The sequence below is a fragment of the Vipera ursinii genome (genome assembly GCF_947247035.1).
Source record: "Vipera ursinii genome assembly, chromosome: 6".
NCBI classification, from domain to species: domain Eukaryota; kingdom Metazoa; phylum Chordata; class Lepidosauria; order Squamata; family Viperidae; genus Vipera; species Vipera ursinii.
Genome location: NC_139515.1, coordinates 80,736,699 through 80,755,348, shown reverse-complemented (window position 1 = coordinate 80,755,348; position 18,650 = coordinate 80,736,699). Strand labels below are relative to the sequence as shown.

The 18,650-nt window shown below is 40.8% G+C and overlaps 2 protein-coding genes across 2 annotated transcripts in view; one reads left to right on the top strand and one right to left on the bottom strand.

Moving 5' to 3' along the window:
• Positions 1–18,650, top strand: part of RECQL (RecQ like helicase) — a 123,329-nt gene that overhangs the window by 29,468 nt on the left and 75,211 nt on the right. The window lies entirely within an intron of this gene.
• Positions 1–18,650, bottom strand: part of BCAT1 (branched chain amino acid transaminase 1) — a 54,034-nt gene that overhangs the window by 14,466 nt on the left and 20,918 nt on the right. Inside the window, exons 2-3 of the mRNA XM_083365312.1 lie at positions 15,453–15,521; positions 8,110–8,310 (exon numbers count right to left, since the gene is read on the bottom strand). Coding sequence (XP_083221438.1) covers positions 8,110–8,310; positions 15,453–15,521 — 270 coding nt within the window. The remainder of the gene's footprint in view (positions 1–8,109; positions 8,311–15,452; positions 15,522–18,650) is intronic.

Genomic DNA, 18,650 nt, shown 5'->3' with positions numbered 1-18,650 from the left:
TATTATTATTATTATTATTATTATTATTATTATTATTATTATTATTATTATTATTATTAATTTAATTTATATACCGCCCTTCTCCCGGAGGACTCAGGGCGGTGAACACGGCAATACATAAAAACTAGATACAAAAATTAAAAATTATTAAAATGTGATTAAACAATGCCCATAATAAATTAATACAAATTAAAATTGAAGTTCATTTATAAAAATCCCACCCCGTCCCATCAGGCCAGGCCAGCTTGTTTAAAGAGATGGGTTTTAAGATCGCGCCGGAAGGAGCGGAGATCGGGCGCCATCCGGAGCTCAACCGGAAGATGGTTCCATAAATCCGGTGCACCCACAGAGAACGCCCTCCCCCTGGGGGCCACCAGCCGGCATTCTTTGACCAATGGCACCCTGAGGAGGCCCTCTCTGTGGGAGCGTACTGAGCGTATTTGAGTTTTAGCTTCAGGATCTGGCCTTCTAAAGAGCAGTCGGGATTGATCTCTTCTAGGACTGACCGGTTTGATCGCCTTACAGTCCAAGGGACTCTTACAGCTGCTTAAATGAGTTGTAGATAGATGCCGTTTGCTTCCTGCATATTAGCATGCATTGCTATATAAATATTAATTGGCTACCTCAATCTCTTACTTGCAGAAGAACTATTGAGCTATGACTTTATAAAGCCTCTTAGAGGATCACTCAGCATCTCAGCACATGGGGCTTCCTATCCTAAGCTTCCTATTTAATTTCCTATTAGGATAGTGACTGATTACTACATAGCTGTTTAACTATTCATATGTTACTTTTAACTATTAATGGGAAATTTAAAATGAATGTGAATGTGAAGCAGATTGGTTGAGATGTAACTAAACCACGATGTCCCACTAGTGAACACACTCAAAACTTTTTCAGTCCCCCTATCTAATGGACAAACATTATTGACCAAGTCAGACAAAGAGGTGAAAAGATAATGGGGCCATCTTGTGGATATCTAGACTCTACCCCATGTGGCAACTATTTTGTATGATCACATATCTGAACATTAAAATTTTCCCCAGGTTGAAATGAATGCCTACAGCTCAGTATGCTTAAAACTTTTGCTTATTCAACTAGGAAATTGCTAATGTTTTCTACACATCTCAGTATTAAAATAACAATAAAGCCTTGACCTGGAGGCAGGGGACAGGGGCTATCAGTTTCAAATCTACCCTTGAATTCATGAGAGCCAGAAAATTAATTAATTTACTGGTTGGGTTCTTCAAGTCCTGAACAAAAAGGTATGAATATCACCTCAAACAGCTGGATTTTCCAAGTGAAAAAAAGAATTGTTCCTGAGTCTAAATTGATGCCGCTGGTTCAAAAGGCTTTTCTGACTGATTCCTACACAGTTCTCTGGAATTCAATAGTTGCTGGTTCTACAAGCCTCATAGTTATGGAAAATGCAACAGAACTATTACTTAGCTATTAGTGAAATCTACTTCCAAGTTTGATAAGCACAAAACATAAAATTGTCCTTCAAGTAAAAGGCATGTGTTGCAGCCTCTTGGCCTATTCCTGGGAGAATGGGAACTATTCTCAAAATTTGTGATGATAAAAACTCTGCTTTTCAGTAGGCAAAGGGAAAGCAATGAAAGAAGTGTTACTACTAGCAGCACTATTACAGAAGGCTGAGGCCCTCACCATTGCAAGGTTACTTCAGATAATACTACTATAGTCCCTTTTCCCAAAGATTTTGCTTCGAATACCAGACTGCTTAGCTACTGTAGCTAGAGTTCCACCAACTTTCCACAAATACTAAAAGAACAGGGCCCCCTTTGGCTAAAGCCGAGTTTGTACCTAGGACCTTACTCAATTGCAGCTATGGGTTGGGGGGGCGGGGAAGACTCTTTCGATCGGTCTGGTTAAACTAGATTTTTGGAATCCTTGAACTTCTGCTTCACTTTGATTGCATTTTTGTTTTGCTCTTTGAATTCAGTTTAACCAGAGGAACTCTTGTGTTTTCATTCAGGCTAAGTAAAATTGATCGTCTGACCTTTTGAATCAACAGAGTGTCTGGTTATGTTGAGACTTGCCGAAAGCCAGTAGGCCAGTCCATAGAATGGGGAACTGCTCTATTATTTTAACTAATTATGTGGATAATCTTAACAGGGCAGCGCGGTGGCCCAGAGTAGAGCTCTCACCTCACAATCAGAAGACTGTGAGTTCGGTCCTAGGTAGTGGCAGCTATTTCTCTCTCAGGATGCTGTGAACTCTGGGTAGGCATCATGAAGGGCATCCGACTGGTAAACTCTCAGCTCCACCCAGTTGCCCCAATCCCACCCGGATGCAAGAGATGAAAAAGGTTGTTAAAAGAAAAAAAACCATGTAGATAACAGACGAAACGGAATAGATAAATCACCAATTGCTTTTTTTTTTAGGGAGAAAGAAGTCAAATGCATCAGGACTGGATGGGGGAAACTGTCTTGACAAAAAAAAATACAAGTTCAGTATAGTCCAGTGCACCCATCTGAAATTGTCTATTTCTGGGTACACTTGAATAAAGATTTAGAGAAACCTGGAATTTGTGCAATGAGGATAATTAAAAGACTGGAAAACAAGAGCTAAAGGGAGAGAGAGAGAGAGAGAGAGAGAAATGAGTAGATTTAGACTTGAGAAAAGGTGATAAATAAGGTATATGAAAGCTCTTTCTTAAGTACCCAAAAATGTGATGAAAAGATTCGTTCTGGGATCCCGGTAGAGTTCAATGCACAGAATAAAGGGTCTTAAGTTACAAGAAGACAACAACTTACAGTGGAACTGATATTTGAAGGAGGTAAGGAATACTCCTTTAGTGATTGTGTTCAAGCAGAAGTTGGATGGGCATCTAACAGAAGATAAAATCATAGGGCTGGAAGGGATTTGGGAAGTCTTCTAATCCAACTCCTGCTCAAGGCAGGAGTCTTGTACCATCCCAGGTAAATGGTTGTCCACTCTATTCCTGAAAACCTCCAGTGATGGAGCACCCACAAGCTCAGGAAGCAAGCTATTCCATTGATTAATTGTTCTCACTTGTCAAAAAATCTCTCCTTACTTCGAGGTTGGAACTCTCTTTAACAAGCTTCCTCCCATGCTTTCTTTTCCTGCCCTCCAGTGCTTTGGAAAATAAGTTGACACCCTCTTCTCTGTGACAGCCCCTCAAGTACTGGAAGACTGTTATCATATCGCCTTTAGTCCTTTTCTTAGATAGGCTGTAGACGTACCTAGCTCCTTCAACCATTCCTCACTTGATTTAGCTTCCAGAACTTTAATCATCTTTGTTGCTCTTCTCTGCACACTTTTCTAGGCTCTCAGCCTCCTTTTTGTATCCTGATGACCAGAATTATAAAAAAATATTCCAAGTCTGGTCTCACTTGTGCAGTATAAAGTGGTATTGTCACCTCACGCTATCAGAAAGTTTTTGTCATTTTGATTCCAGCAGTGAGCAGGAAGTTGGGCTTGGTAATCTCAATTGTCCATTCCAATTCTATGTTTCTAGCTATGATTGAAGATGACTTTATTCTTCCATGCTTTTCGTGGAGAACTTTCTCACTATGTCCGGATGATTTGATATTTTTTTTCCAAAAAAATTAATGCTTTTGAAATCTGCTTTCTACCCTTACTTTGGGAAATCTTATGTTATTTTGAAAATCTGTTTACACTGAAAGGGTAATTGTTTGTTTTTTAAAACAAAACAAAACAAAACTCTTAGAATATGAATAACCTATTATATTTAAAAGTATTGTTAACTTGAGGACATGTCGGTGAACAGCCCCTGGCTTAGAGTCTGCATAAATGTTCCAAAAAGGCTGAGCTTCCATAATTTGGGGGAGTATGGACAGCCAACATGCCCTAAATTTCAACTAACCCTTTTTATTCCTTGAATAGGATTCCTCCTAATTTGAACTAACCCTCTTTATTCCTTGAATAGGATTCCTGCTTAGGTTACCATTTCATCCCCCCCCCCTTCTCTGAAAATACATTCCACTGAATGCAGTGAGACCGATTTAGGATTTGCATGTAAAATTGTTGCTACTTATTTTATTGTCTCTTTGTTAGACACGTATCTCTCCTTCCATTTAGGCACTCAAAGTGGCATACATTTTCCTCCTCCTATTTCACTCTAATGGTGGACCATATCTAGCTCAACACCTTAACCATTACACTATGTTGGCTCTCTGTATTTCAACTGTTCGGGCAATGTTAACTTAGCACCAATCTCAAGCTACTTAACCGACTTTCAGAGGTTTGTGGACAACTGCTGCATCAGGTTGTCTAGCACAGGATCTCTAGTTGTGAGCAAACTCGTTAATTTTAGGATTATTACAGTACCATCAAGTCTTATTTAACGGTGCAACAAACAGATTGCCAGAAACAAATACTAGAAGAAGAATCTGATCTCCATAATTTGTCGGTAACAATGCCCAGCTAGACCAGTCTTTCTCAATCTGGCCACTTTCCAGCTGAGTTTGGTTTGGTTTTTTTTCTTGAAGATGTTTCATTGCCAACGTAAAAGAATATTTGTAGCTCAGGGTTGAACTGTGGTGTCCTTGGTGCTCTCTGAGCTTGGTTCTCTCCTTGCAGATGTTTCGTTATACAACTCGGTGACATCATTAGTGCCCACGTCTGCAAGAAAACAAGCAAGCTCAAGGACACCACAGTTCAACCCTGAGCTACAAATACTCTCTTGTAGGGGTAGACTTCAACTGTCAGAACCGGATACGCCAAGGAGAAAAAGCTCCTTTCTCCACATCTGGAGGGTGCCCAAGTTGAGGAAGACTCCACTAGATCATCCGCAAAGCTGGCAGAGGCCAGATTATCTGAGGAATCACAGATCACAAGGAAGGAACATTTCATCTCACGTTATACCCACTGTGTATTCATTGAGCCATAGCATTTGGAGCAGTTTCGCCTCTGTCGCTCCTCTTGGCTAGAGGAAACGTGATGCAATAAGGTTAAAAGTAAATAAAACAATGAAAACAATGGGGGACATATGCAGATGAGGAAACAAAAAAAAAAGAAAGAAGAGCATATTCATCGTTAGCAGCGAGGATTTCAGATCATGAGTTTTACAGCAGTAATGCTACTCAGAGAGACAGAGAAGGCCTGAAACTCCAGCGTGGTTCCTTTGCTCTTTGTGAATACATCTAGAACAGGGGTCCCCAACCCCCAGGCCGTGGACCAGTACCGGGCCGTGGCATGCCAGCAACCAGTCCGCACAAACAAGCAAAGACCCATCCGTGGGATACAGGCAGCACACAAAACCACGCACTCTCCAGTCCACAGAAAAACCTCTCTCCATGGAACCGGTCCCTGGTGCCCAAAAGGTTGGGGACCTCTGATCTAGATCTCCTCAGCCACAGAGACTGGAAAAAAAAATATCATCGCACTGGCCTTTGGAAGTTGAGATAAATATAGGTAGTCCTCAACTTACAACAACAATGAAGCCCCAAATTTACAGTATGTTGCTGAGTGAGATGGTCATTAAAGTGAATGTTGCCCTATTTTGCAACCTTTCTTGCCACAGTCATTAACCGAATCATTGCACCTGTTATGTTACTAGCACAGTTGTTAAATCAATCGGAATTTCCCCATTGACTTTGCTTGTCAGAAGGCTGCAAAAGGGGATCACATCATCCTGGTAGACTGCCACCGTCGTAAATCCGAGTCAATTGCCAAGTGTCCAGATTCTGATCACGTGACCATGGGGATGCTGCAATGGTGGTAGGTGTGAAAAAGTCACTTTTTTTTCAGTGAACTTGTAACTTTGAACGGTCACCAAGTGGGCCGTTGTAAATCGAGGACTACCTGTACCTTAAAATCAATCAATCAATCAAAACAGAAAGGAATGAAGAAAAAAAAGCCAGTGGAGTCCTCCCAAAAAAGAGAATGGGGGAAAAAGGGGTTGAGGTTCTAGATCCCACACCATCACTTCTGAAAAACACTTAGAAGTGCACAAATCACAGTATGATTTTGTTCCATTCTTGAGATCCAGGTTTTTTTTTAAATCATTACAAACACTGCAAAAAAGGGGGAGGAAAAAGAAAGGGGTTTGAAAGAATTGCTCCACGTTTTCTCCTCACTTTCTGGCACCCAAAATGTGCCCTTGATTAAGGCTCCAACACAAATGGAATATAACCTGCATTGATGTTTTTGGGCTATGATCTGGAACCTTGGGCCCTTTACACACCTTGATCAGTAACCACGCTGGCTTCTGGCAGTTACCAATTCGTTTCAGTACGGGGGGGGGGACTTGCTTTCTGACACACCAAAAGCTCATTCAAAAATTTGCCTTGATTTTCCAGAACCCAAAGCATCGAACTATAACGATAATGATAGATGGCACTTCCATCACATTGCAAATACAATGCTTACTGCTGGAACGTCCTATTCATCTGTAAATCTGGAACATCTCGTTCATCTGTAAATACTCCAGTTTTGCAAATGATGGATATATAAGTGTAAATTGGCCTTAAATCTCAGAGTGGAGCTGTCTTTGCATGACACACTAAACCAAAAAGACTCATTAAGGCATAGAAGGTCTTAAATGAAAGGCCTATGATATCTGAACACAATGAGCCACCTTTTTTCTACAGAAACCAGTATTTGAAATCAAGGCTTATCACAAATTTATCAATTCAAGTTTCCTACAAACTTAAAATAGCAGCCATTCCTGATTTAGATGGTGCAGTTAGTGTGAAACCTCAGATACAATCATGAATAATGGGGTTAAGATTTACGACAACCATTATAAGTGGAAGGTCCAGTCATAAGTCCCTTTTTTAAGTACCATCATAACTTTGAACAGTCGCTAAATGAATGGCTGTAGGTTAAGGACTACCTGTATATCAAGGAGGATAAAGTATGGTTCTCAGAATTTATTGCTTTTTGATTAGCTGCAGCTTTTTTGTTTGGTGTCTTCACTGATATTGCAGTTGTGAAGACCTGCATTTGGGGAAATGATAAATTCTAAGAATTGCTCCTGTTTATATCACCCATGTTGTACTGTCAGCCATGAAATAAACATATACTGTATTGGCAGCTATAATAATAAACTACAATACCAATAGCACTTAGGCTCATATACCACTTATGTTTTACATCCCTCTCTAAGTGATTTACAGAGTCAGACTACTGCCCCCAGCAATCTAGGTCCTCATTTTACCGACCTCAGAAGGATGGAAGGCTGAGTTAACCTTGAGCCGGTGAGAATCGAACTGCCAAACTGCAGGCAGCCTGCAGGAAGCAGAAGTAGCCTGCAGTACTGCATTCTAACCACTGCACCACCACTGCACCACCACTGCACCACCACTGCGCTCACAACAGCCTTCAATAGCTATTATAAAAGAAGAAACAGCATCACAAATGTGTCTTTGGCCATTTGACAAGTGAGAGAATAAATACAATTACCTTCACTATTTCTTGGTTAGTTTCACACATTGTACTAAACCATAATGAGGATTGGTTTGGCGTTCATACGTCTTGCAAAGCCAGCCACTGTGGTTTGTAAATTGTGAATGTTGCTTAACTCAGTATTGACTCATTAAAAAAAATGTCTAAAGTTTAGTGTGATGCTTAAATCATCAACAATACTTACTTACTAGCATCTCAGAAGAACAGTATAAGTTAAAATGTGATGCAAGGGTTGTCATGATTGATGTATCTTCAACAAATGCCATTTTTTAAAGGCCCTATATTGGCATTTTCTTACTATCTGTAAGAAGAAGCCGACAAGAGACATTGGAAGTTGGAAAATATCCCTCGTCTACCTATTCCTGGGGAAAATGAAGATCAGCAAAACGGTTTTCAAAATCTGGATTTTATGGGTTCACTGTTCATTCCTCACCCTCTCAATCAATCATTCTTTTCCAATTTGAGGTTCTCCAGATGTGTTCAACTCCCCTCCTTCTTAGCCAATCGTGATGGATGGGAATTAAACTCCAACACAGCTGGAGAAGGCTGGGAAAGACTATCCTTGAGAGACTTGGCAGTGACTTGAAACGAAAAGAAGCACATTTGTATAAAAGACCAGACTATTATTTTTTGGGGGAAAAATTAATGACAAAGATAGAATGAACTTTCTCTTCATTCTGTCGCTATACTCACTTCTACAGCATAATGCAGTGCTGAGATGGCTGGGTGCACAGAAAGGTTCTCCAAGGGCTTAATCTGAGGAACGTCCCATCCAGATTTTAAGGACCATTCAACAAACAGCATGTTGTCTGTGAAAACTGTCCCAAATACTAAGCCATTTGGGTCCGGCTTTTCCTTCAGCGTGGTAGATGGATTGATAACAAGATCATCAGCCTGAACAAAACAAGACAAAATTACATTAAAAAAATAATAATAATGGCAGCCCTTATTCAGAATAACAGAGTTGGAAGGAAACTTGGAGGTCTTCTTGCCCAACCCCTGCTCATGTAGGAGACCCTATGCCATTTCAGACAAATATCTTCTTAAAAAACCTCCAGTGATGGAGCACTTCTGAAGGCAAATTGTTCCACTGGTTGATTGTTCTCACCGTCAGGAAACTTCTCTTCATTTCTAGATTGATTCTCTCCTTGATTACTTTCTATCCATTGCTTCCTGACAAAGATGCTTTGGAGAACAGGCTGACCCCCACTATTTTGTGGCAGCCCCCCCCACAAATCTTGGAACACTGCTAACATATCACCACCACTCCTTTATTTCATTAGAGTAGACATATCCAGTGGTGGGATTCAAATATGTGAACGACCGGTTCTCTGTGTAGATGCCGCTTCCGAAAGTCCATTCTGGGCCTGGGCAACAAAAAATTAGCTACCGGTTCTGCCGAAGTGGTGCAAACCGGCTGAATCCCACCACTGGACATATCCAGTTCCTGTATCTCCCTCAATGTACCACCATCAACATTTAGTATGTTGATGTATCTCTGTCAAAAATGAACTCAAGTTGTTTGCTGAGAACAAAATAGAGATGGAAAAAGGGGATTTCTAACAACAACCTCAAAGAAACGTGGAAAATTAATCCTTCTCATTCTGTTTCTTAAAATTATCCATAAAGACTAGATTGAAGATGGCCACCAAATCTGAAAAGCATTTCTGAGGAATTACGAGGGCCAAGTAAACCTACAACTTTAAAGTTGTGAGTTGATCTGAAAGGCAGAAGGGAAAGTGACTCTCTAAATAAATAAAAAATGTTGGCTCTTCCATTTTTAAATGTCTCAAAATGTTAAATGCCTTTTCCCAATTTTCAAGTATCTGATGTGGAACTGCTTTATTTCCTTACGAAAATAATTCTGTCCCCATAAATGTCATCATTATCGTTCTTTTGAACAACTGAACTGAACTGCTGATAATCCTTGACTTATAACAGTTCATTTAGGGACCTTTCGAAATTAGAACGACAGCGGTCACAATTACAACCAATGCAGCATCCCCATGGTCGTGTGATAAAAATTCAGACACTTGGCAACTGATTCATATTTATGACGGTTGCAGTGTCCTCGGTCATGCGATCTTCAGACGAGCAAAGTCAATGGAGAAGTCAGGTCCACTTAACATCCGCATTACTAACTTAATAATTGCAGTGATTTATTTAAAAACTGTAGCAAGATGGGGCAAGAAATGGGGCAAATGTCTGGCTTAGCAGCAGAAATTGTGATCATAAGTCAAGGAATATCTGTACTCTTGTTCAGTTTGATGAAGAAAAAGTTATTTAAATCTATCAGCTTAGTTTTTTTGTCTGGGTTGAGAGTTTCAGAAGACAGTTTTTTGTTTGTTTTTTAATCCCATTTATATCCCGCCCTTCTCCAAAGACTCAGGGCGGCTTACAATTTAAGCACAAACCAATGTGCTTAGCAATAGCCTTCATTCTATGTATATGCCTGCTTATTAGGGCTTTCACACACACCCCAAGCGGCATTATTGCAAAGTCAGCTTATTGCCCCCAACAATCTGGGTCCTCATTTTACCTACCTCGGAAGGATGGAAGGCTGAGTCAACCTTGAGCCTGGTGGGACTCGAACCTGCACTAATTGCAGGCAGCTGGTGTTACTTAAGGAGGCATTAGCCCACTGCTCCACCAAGGCTCTGCCAGAGTTGATACCCACTCTGCTAAGGCTCTACCAAGGCTCCACCAGAATTGATACCCACTCTGCTAAAAACTGTGAACTGTACTTTTACCAGATCACACCCTATTTTCATGAGAAAGATTTCAGTTCCCACAGCTCTCTTTCCCAACTCTTGACTCTACTTGGCTGCTGTCTATCTCCTGCAGAAAAATATCTGCAGAGCTAGGCCAAAATTTATTGGAAAAGAATGCAGAGTCTTTGCATTTTGACCCACAGTCCCAAATTCTATTTTTATAGAAGTGCCACTTTCTAGAACTGATTCTCAAAGATTGGATTAGCTAAATTTGCTAATTGCTTTTTTATAGATGCATTTTGTGCACACATGAAACATTCCATAATCCGTGGTAATGTAAAGAAACAGAAGGGCTTACTGTGAAAGTAGCATCTGCATGCACAAATACACACACATACCTGTTCACACGCACACATGCACACGCACACACGCAAATTAGGAAACATTCCTTATTGTCTTCACTTCTATTCCATATTTCAAGTTTTAGATCCAGCTATCTATGCTGACCTCCCAAGACAATTAAACCTCAAAAAACAGCAGCGAAGCGGTATAAAACCACAAATAAACCTCGACTTACAACGGGTCGCTTAGTGACCATTCAAAGTTACAACAGACCCTCCCAGAGCTACAAACTTCCTCTGGCTGTGGCTCCCACCGAGTCACTTGTTTACATTTGAAGTGCTCGGGAATCAGCCTGAATTTGCAACTATTTGCAAGTATCCTGTCATTTACAATGTGGTTTTTTTTTGCCAGAAACATATTTCCTTCTGGTTTCCAGCAAAAAACACAACAACCCTCCACCCACTGCAGACAATGGATTCACTTCATGAGCACCACACTCGTTTAATGACCACAGTGTTTCACTTAACAGACTCTGCACAAAAGGTCGTAAAATTGGGTGTGGTCATGTGGTGACCCACTTTTTTTTTATTTTAATTCCATTTATATCCCGCCCTTCTCCAAAGACTCAGGGCAGCTTACAAGCTTAGCAGTAGCCTTCATTCTATGTATATGCCTGCTTATTAGGGCTTTCACACACACCCCAAGCGGCATTATTACAAAGTCAGCTTATTGCCCCCAACAATCTGGGTCCTCATTTTACCTACCTCGGAAGGATGGAAGGCTGAGTCAACCTTGAGCCTGGTGGGATGCGAACCTGCACTAATTGCAGGCAGCTGATGTTACTTAGGGAGGCATTAGCCCACTTAATGACCAACATGATTTGCAACCGTAATTCTGGGCTCAATTATGGTCATAAGTCGAGAGCTACCTATATCAGTGCATAAAGAGCAAAAGCAGATTAAAAAAAATAGTAAGGTGAAGACTTTTAAAGAGGCCTCGATACAACAAAAAAAAATTGCATTGTTAGTTCTCATCCGGACAAAAGTTTGTCTCCTGAAATAGAAGGATCCCCACTTAAAAATAAATCTAAAAGGCTACACTGGCTACATGCAGGTCAGATATAAAGCTTAGAAGAATTTTTTTTCCTTCCTCATGCTTTTGACAGATGTCTCAGTTTATCAGCTGCAGCTGCAGAAGCATGTCTGCTGAAGTTCCAAAAATGTCAGGGATTAAAAGGCGGACTTGCAAAGAATAAAACTGAACATAGGAAAGCCAACATTAATGCTAAGTCGATGTTCAGAAAAGAAGAAAGTTGTTTTTTTTAAGAAAAATGAAACGGTCATCAGGATGCTATGCTGAAAACTGAAAGGCAATCAATCCAAGGTGAACATTTCCTACGTCAGTTAAGATTTCCTCAGAGAAGAGACTCTGCTGTACATTTTAAATCCCCCAGTTTCCAGTTCCAGCAGCAACTGTACAGCACATATTCTGCTCTCTGTTCGCTGATTTCAAGAGAACCCTAAGCTCAGTCAAACCTGGTTAGTACAGACTGAAGACGATCAGGAAACCAAGGGCTATAGTTAGATGCTGAAGCCAAGAAAAGTATTAATGAAACGCATTTGTACACCACTGTGACATGTTAGGAGTCCTGATGGTTAACAAGGAATACACAACAATTACACAGTAATTACAATGTCCGGGATATGCATATAATAAGCTGATTTAAGTAAAATAGTTAGGGTAATAACCAGAACCACTATTACGAAAATAATTGTGTGGATGTGTCTTGTGTAGCTTCGTTTCAACCAAGTGTGGTTTTGGCTTAGTTTTACATGATGAAAATATGATGACTGTGCATAAATTATTGGGTTATGCAGAAGGTAAGACCAGAATGGCTTGAGTTCCAGTCCATTTCTCAGCTATGGAAATGTGATTGAAACTTCACAGCCGGGTCATGGCAGAAAGGCCTGTCATAACTTTGAACGATTGCTAAGTAACTGGTTTTAAGTCGAGGATCAGCTATAGGGAAGTCACAGACTTGAGTAGGCTAGATTATGCAACACTGGCTACATGCAGGTCATCCTCCACGTACGACCACAATCGCTCCTAAAATTCCTGTTGCTAAGCAAGACTGGAATCAAGTGGGTTTTGCCCCATTTTATGTTCTTTCTTTGCCACGGTTGTTAAGTGAATCCAGCTTCCCTACTCACTTTGTTTATCAGAAGGTCGCAAAAGGTGTATCACACGACCTCAGGACACTGCAACCGTCATAAATATGAACCAATTGCCAAACATCTGAATTTTGATTGTGTGACCACAGGGATGCTGCAGTGGTCCTAAGTTTGAAAAAAAGGTCATGAAATCATATTTTTCAGTGTTATTGTAACTTTGTTCATTAAACAAATGGTTGTAAGTCTGAAACGGTATAGGTTTTGCACCTGAGCAAGGGGTTGGACTAGAAGACCTCCAAGGTTCCTTCCAACTCTGTTATTCTGTATCCAAATTACAGATATATGTACTTTACATTACGTCCATACGTCCCTAACTCACATCTGTCCAATATGTGTTGCATTTTCCTAAGAGTATATTATCTTAACATGTAATGTTCTTTGCCACAAGATGTCTACTTTTCTTTTTTTTCTTTTAATGTGTGCAATTTAGGCTTGATTTATATAGCTCTGACTTTCCTTCAGGTAGAATTTTGACTTTTCTTTCTTTTACTAATTGTAGGATATACTCTGTGCTGATTAAGGGCAGGGAAATCAAGTGTTAACATTATTTTTTACACCTCATGCAAAAATATGAAGGACAGGATAAGAAGCCACTGATTCATTTCCTTGTTAGAAGTCCTAATTGAGGAAATGTGAAAGCTGACTTGTCCATTTTTCAAACTAATTCCACACAGTTTGGGGCCCAGCCAAACTGAAGAGGAAAGTGTTTTGTAAAGTTATGATCATTCAATTCAATTGTGTGGTTGCGAGACACACTATTCCTCGTGGAACTTCAACAAGGTGGCCTGGGCTCATTATGTGGAAACAAATGTTCTGCAGATCATCAGAAGGCAGATGACAAGAACGTATAAAATGGCCCCTTCTTTTTGGTAATACGCATTCAGAAATGTGAACTGGGTTCGTACAGCTTACCAGGATATGTTTCAATCACAACAGATTATTTTTGTTTCAATCCAGCTGTTTTCTTGGAATGTTGTGGGAACCAGGGCTTCATATGATGCCATTATAGAGTTGGTTTGAGTTTTGTGAATATGGCAATCATATGCTGTTAACCCAAGGTCAATGAGTTGTGTGAATGCAGCCAAAATCTATTCCATTTAAATAAACAAACAGAGGTGATCAAAGCACTGAGTGTCAGAAATCCCCTTTCCTCCAAAAAAGGAGGAAGAGGAGGAGGAGAAAAAGAGGAAGAAGAAGAAATAATAATAATAATAAATAATAATAATAATAATAATAATAATAATAAGGATGATGAGGATGAGGATGATGTTGGAAGGGACCTAGGAGGAGGAGGAGGAGGAGGAGGAGGAGGAGGAGGAGGAGAAGAAGAAGAAGAAGAAGAAGAAGAAGAAGAAGAAGAAGAAGAAGAAGAAGAAGAAGAAGAAGAAGAAGAAGAAGAAGAAGTAGAAGTAGTAGTGGAGGAGGAGGAGGAGGAGGAGGAGGAGGAGGAGGAGGAGGAGGAGGAGGAGGAGGAGGAGGAGGAGGTGGTGGTGGTGGTAGTTGATTTTCATATTTGGCATTAAAAGTAACTTTTGTATTCTAAATGTAAGCAAAACAATATACTGATGGAAAAGCAGCCAAATCTCATAAACAGCATTACAGCAAAGCATATCAGGCCTTTCAAAGCTCACCACAAACTTGCAAAGTTTCCTGTTTATGGTTTACCTCATTTTTACTGTTTTTCAAGAACATAGCTAAATCTTGGCAAAATCTACCGGTAGGCCTTTTTTAAAAGAGTCAATGGAGTTTACAAGCTAAGCGAGACATTTGTTAAGTGAATTTTGCCTCATTTTATGATCTGTCTTGCCAACGTTGTTAAGTGCAGCTGGCTTCCCCATTAACTTTGCTTGTCAGAAGGCCACAAAAGGGGATCACATGACCCTGGGACTCTGCAACCGTCATAAATACAGTCCAGCTGCCAAGCATCTGAATTTTGATCATGTGCCCATGAGGATGCTGCAACAGTCGTAAGTGTGAAAAGCAGTCATAAGTCACTTTTTTTCCAGTTCCATTGTCACTTTGAACAGTCACCGAACGAACTTTATAAGTCGAGGATTGCCTGTGATCCAAAAATCACAAAGGGGACTGCACATTCAAAAGTGGGGGGGGGGGGAGAGAGAAATTGTTCCCATTGTCCCTGGACGCTCTCAACACAAGCGTCCTTCACAATGTGCTTTGTGAGACACAAGAGAACATTGCAATGAACAAGGACATACATTCAATTTCACAGCTACTGAGATTGTTGGCCGAGCAGGTACAAAGATAGCCAGGGGAAATGATTGAAGCTTGGGGAAAGGGCCCCTTGTCAGATAACAGGAATACTGATTTACTACCAGCTTATCAGGTATTTGAGGATTTAGCAGAATAAGGGAACGACAGATGACGACTTAATAGCCGGCCATCAACACCTCAATCAACAAATAATAATTATTTTAAAAACCACATACAACCAGAGACACCACATACACTGTAAATGCTATGCATAGACTAGACCACAGCACACATTCTGGTAGAGGGAAGTTCCCTGAGGAGGGGCTACAGAATGAATCCGAATGCTTGGAAGGCTAAATCTCTGGTCCTGGTGACCGATCTAGATTGGATCCTGCAACACCAGGGAATGCTTAACCTAAATGCACCCTCCAGGTTGGTAGCATTCCTGCTTGTCCGTAATTCTCTTTATCCTTCAAGGAGAGTTTCCCACACTGAGTTGAACACCCCTGCAGGCGTTTCTGTTTTTGGCAAACAAACCCACCTTGAAAGAGTCGGTCATGGGTTTTGCAGCTGCCTCTGTGCATCCATCCGCATAGTCATTTTGGCAACCCTGTAATGGACAAAGGACAACGCTTAAAAAAATCAATACGATTTAATCAAAGTTCCAAAGTCATATTCAATGTACTCATCAAGCAGTTTGCACCTGTTCAGGGGGCATTTGGGGAGAAATGGGGTGATGGATTAGAAGAAAGCTTGAAAAAGAGTAATCTGAGATCTAGAGTTTATAATCTTACAAGAAAATCTGGTACAATCAGCATTTGGGACTACAGAGAGGATAAATCCTGCTTTCCCCGGTCTTGGGCTTCTCAATACTGAAGAACAAAGGGACAATTGTTTCTGAATTAAAAGCTCAACCATTAGTCAGGAATTGCCTGCAAGTCCACTGCGAGGACCATGCCCACATTTTAAAAAGGCCTCTGGAAAACTAGATCAGCTCCAAAGAAGAAAAATGAGGGCCATTCAGGGATGGGAAATAGATCCTACAAGGTGAGACGGGGGGGGGGGGGGGGAAATGGCACACTGAGAAAAGATAACTGAGAGGAGACACAGGTGGTCCTCAAATAATAATAATAATAATAATAATAATAATAATAATAATAATAATAATAATAATAATAATAATAATAAGAAGAAGAAGAAGAAGAAGAAGAAGAAGAAGAAGAAGAAGAAGAAGAAGAAGAAGAAGAAGAAGAAGAAGAAGAAGAAGAAGAAGAAAGTTGGAAGGGACCTTGGAGGACATCTAGTCCAACCCCCTGCTTAGGCAGGAAACCCTATACCATTTCAGGCAAATGGCTAGCCAGTCTCCTCTTAAAAACTTCCAGTGTTGGAGCATTCACCACTTCTGGAGGCAGGTTGTTCCACTGGTTAATTGTTCTGTCAGGAAGTTTCTCCTTAGTTCCAGGTTGCTTCTCTCCTTGACTAGTTTCCATACATTGCTTCTTGTCCTGCTTTCAGGTGCTTTGGAGAATAGCTTGACTCCCTCTTCTTTGTGGCAGCCCCTGAGATATTGGAACACTGCTATCATGTCATCCCTCACCCTTCTCTTCATTAAACTATACATACCCAATTCCAGGAACCGGTCCCTATGTTTTAGCCTCCAGTCCCCCAATCATCTTTGTTGCCCTTCTCTGTACCCTTTCTAGAGTCTCAACATCTTTTTTACATCGTGGTGACCAAAACTGGATGCAGTATTCCAGGTGTGGTCTTACCAAGGTGTTGTAAAGTGGTATTAACACTTCACGTGTTCTTGATTCTATCCCTCTGTTAATGCAGCCTAGCACTGTGTTGGCTTTTTTGGCAGCTGCAGCACACTGCTGGCTCATATTGAAGTGATTGTCTACTAGGACTCCGAGATCCCTCTATGACGACAATTGAGCGCAATATTTCCACTACTAAGCAAGATGCTTGTTTGGTGAGTTTTGTTCCGTTTTACGATGTTTCTTGCCACAATTCTTAAGCGAGTCACTACAGTTGTTAATTGAGTAACACGGTTGTTAACCGAAACTGGCTTCCCCATTGACTTTGCTTGTCAGAAGTTCGCAAAATGTGATCACATTATCCAGGGACACTGCAACCGTCATAAATACAATTCAGTTGCTAAGCAACTGAATTTTGATCACAGGGTCATTCAGAGGTTGGAACAGTCATATTTTTTGAAAAATGGTCATAGGTTGCTTTTTTCAGGGCTGTTGCAACCTCGAAAAGTCATTAAATGAAATGTTGTTAGTTGAGGACTACCTGACTCATAAAACCTCCAGCTAGGTTTCCAACTCAACGTAGTTGAGTTTCTGTCTTTGTGCAAGGCTAAAAGGACAACACAAAAAGAAATGACAAGCTTGGAACAATTCAAACTTAGCATTATTAAACTGGTGTAAGCTGTTTTGACGTATGAACCTTGCCTGCAAGTTCCTGAAGAACTATAGAGAAGAAAGTCAAGGTTGATCTCTTGAGCCAGAGGACCCAGGGTGCCAAGTTCTAGCACAATCAATCTCAACTAAATGTTAATAAACAGAATGGTCCTGTGCAGACAACATTACAGACAGAAGGATCCAAAATAGTGTGACCAAAAATGATAATGATCACACCATTATGGCTACCATCTTGTTTTTTTAATTATAAACCTACAGATATCTGATTATAGCATCACTTTTCAGTCAGCATTGTTAATACTGAGGCAGGTGGAATCTGGGCTGTCCCATACTGTATATTGAGTATTGTAGTAGTCTGGTTTATGATGGCAAAACTCTTGAACGCTATGATTTAAGTCCTAAAATAGGCACGCCGCTTTTATTTTTATTTTTTTAAAAAAAGCCCAAATAATTCACTTCTAACTTCTCTCCCCCAACTTTTTTTTTATCCCATTTATATCCCGCCCTTCTCCGAAGACTCAGGGCGGCTTACAATCTAAAGCACAATGTGCTTAGCAATAGCCTTCATTCTATGTATATACCTGCTTTTTAGGGCTTTCGCCCCGCCGCCCCCCCCCCCCGAAGCGGCATTTTTACAAAGTCAGCTTATTGCCCCCAACAATCTGGGTCCTCATTTTACCTACCTTGGAAGGATGGAAGGCTGAGTCAACTTCAGCAAATAGTGTGAAATTCTTGGTTTGCTACATGCTTGATAAGGCTCCAATCGTTCTGCAGCATTACTTTCTCTATTTCTGTCCTCATTTTCCAAAAACGCACCATTGAGACACCTTAAGGCAGGGGTGTCAAACTCTCAATGTCACATGATGTGTCAAGACTTTTTTCCCATTGCCAGCAATGGGGTGGGTACAGTTTCGCCATGACACATCCGGCTCACAGGCCAGCAGTTTGATACCCCTGACTGCTCTTTAGAAAGCCAGATCCTGAAGTTGATACTTTGGTCACCTAATGAGGAGGAAGGACTCACTGGAGAAGAGCCTAATGCTGGGAAAGATTGAGGGCAATAGAAGAAGGGGACGACAGAGAATGAGGTGGCTGGATGGAGTCACTGAAGCAGTAGGCGTGAGCTTAAATGGACTCCAGAAGATGGTAGAGGACAGGAAGGCCTGGAGGAACATTGTCCATAGGTTCGCGATGGGTCGGACACGACTTTGCAACTAACAACAACAACAACAACCCTACTGTCACCCCGTAAAATTTATGCTTGTCTTCCAGTCAAGTATTAATGCATCAGTAATGTTATTTAATCAAGT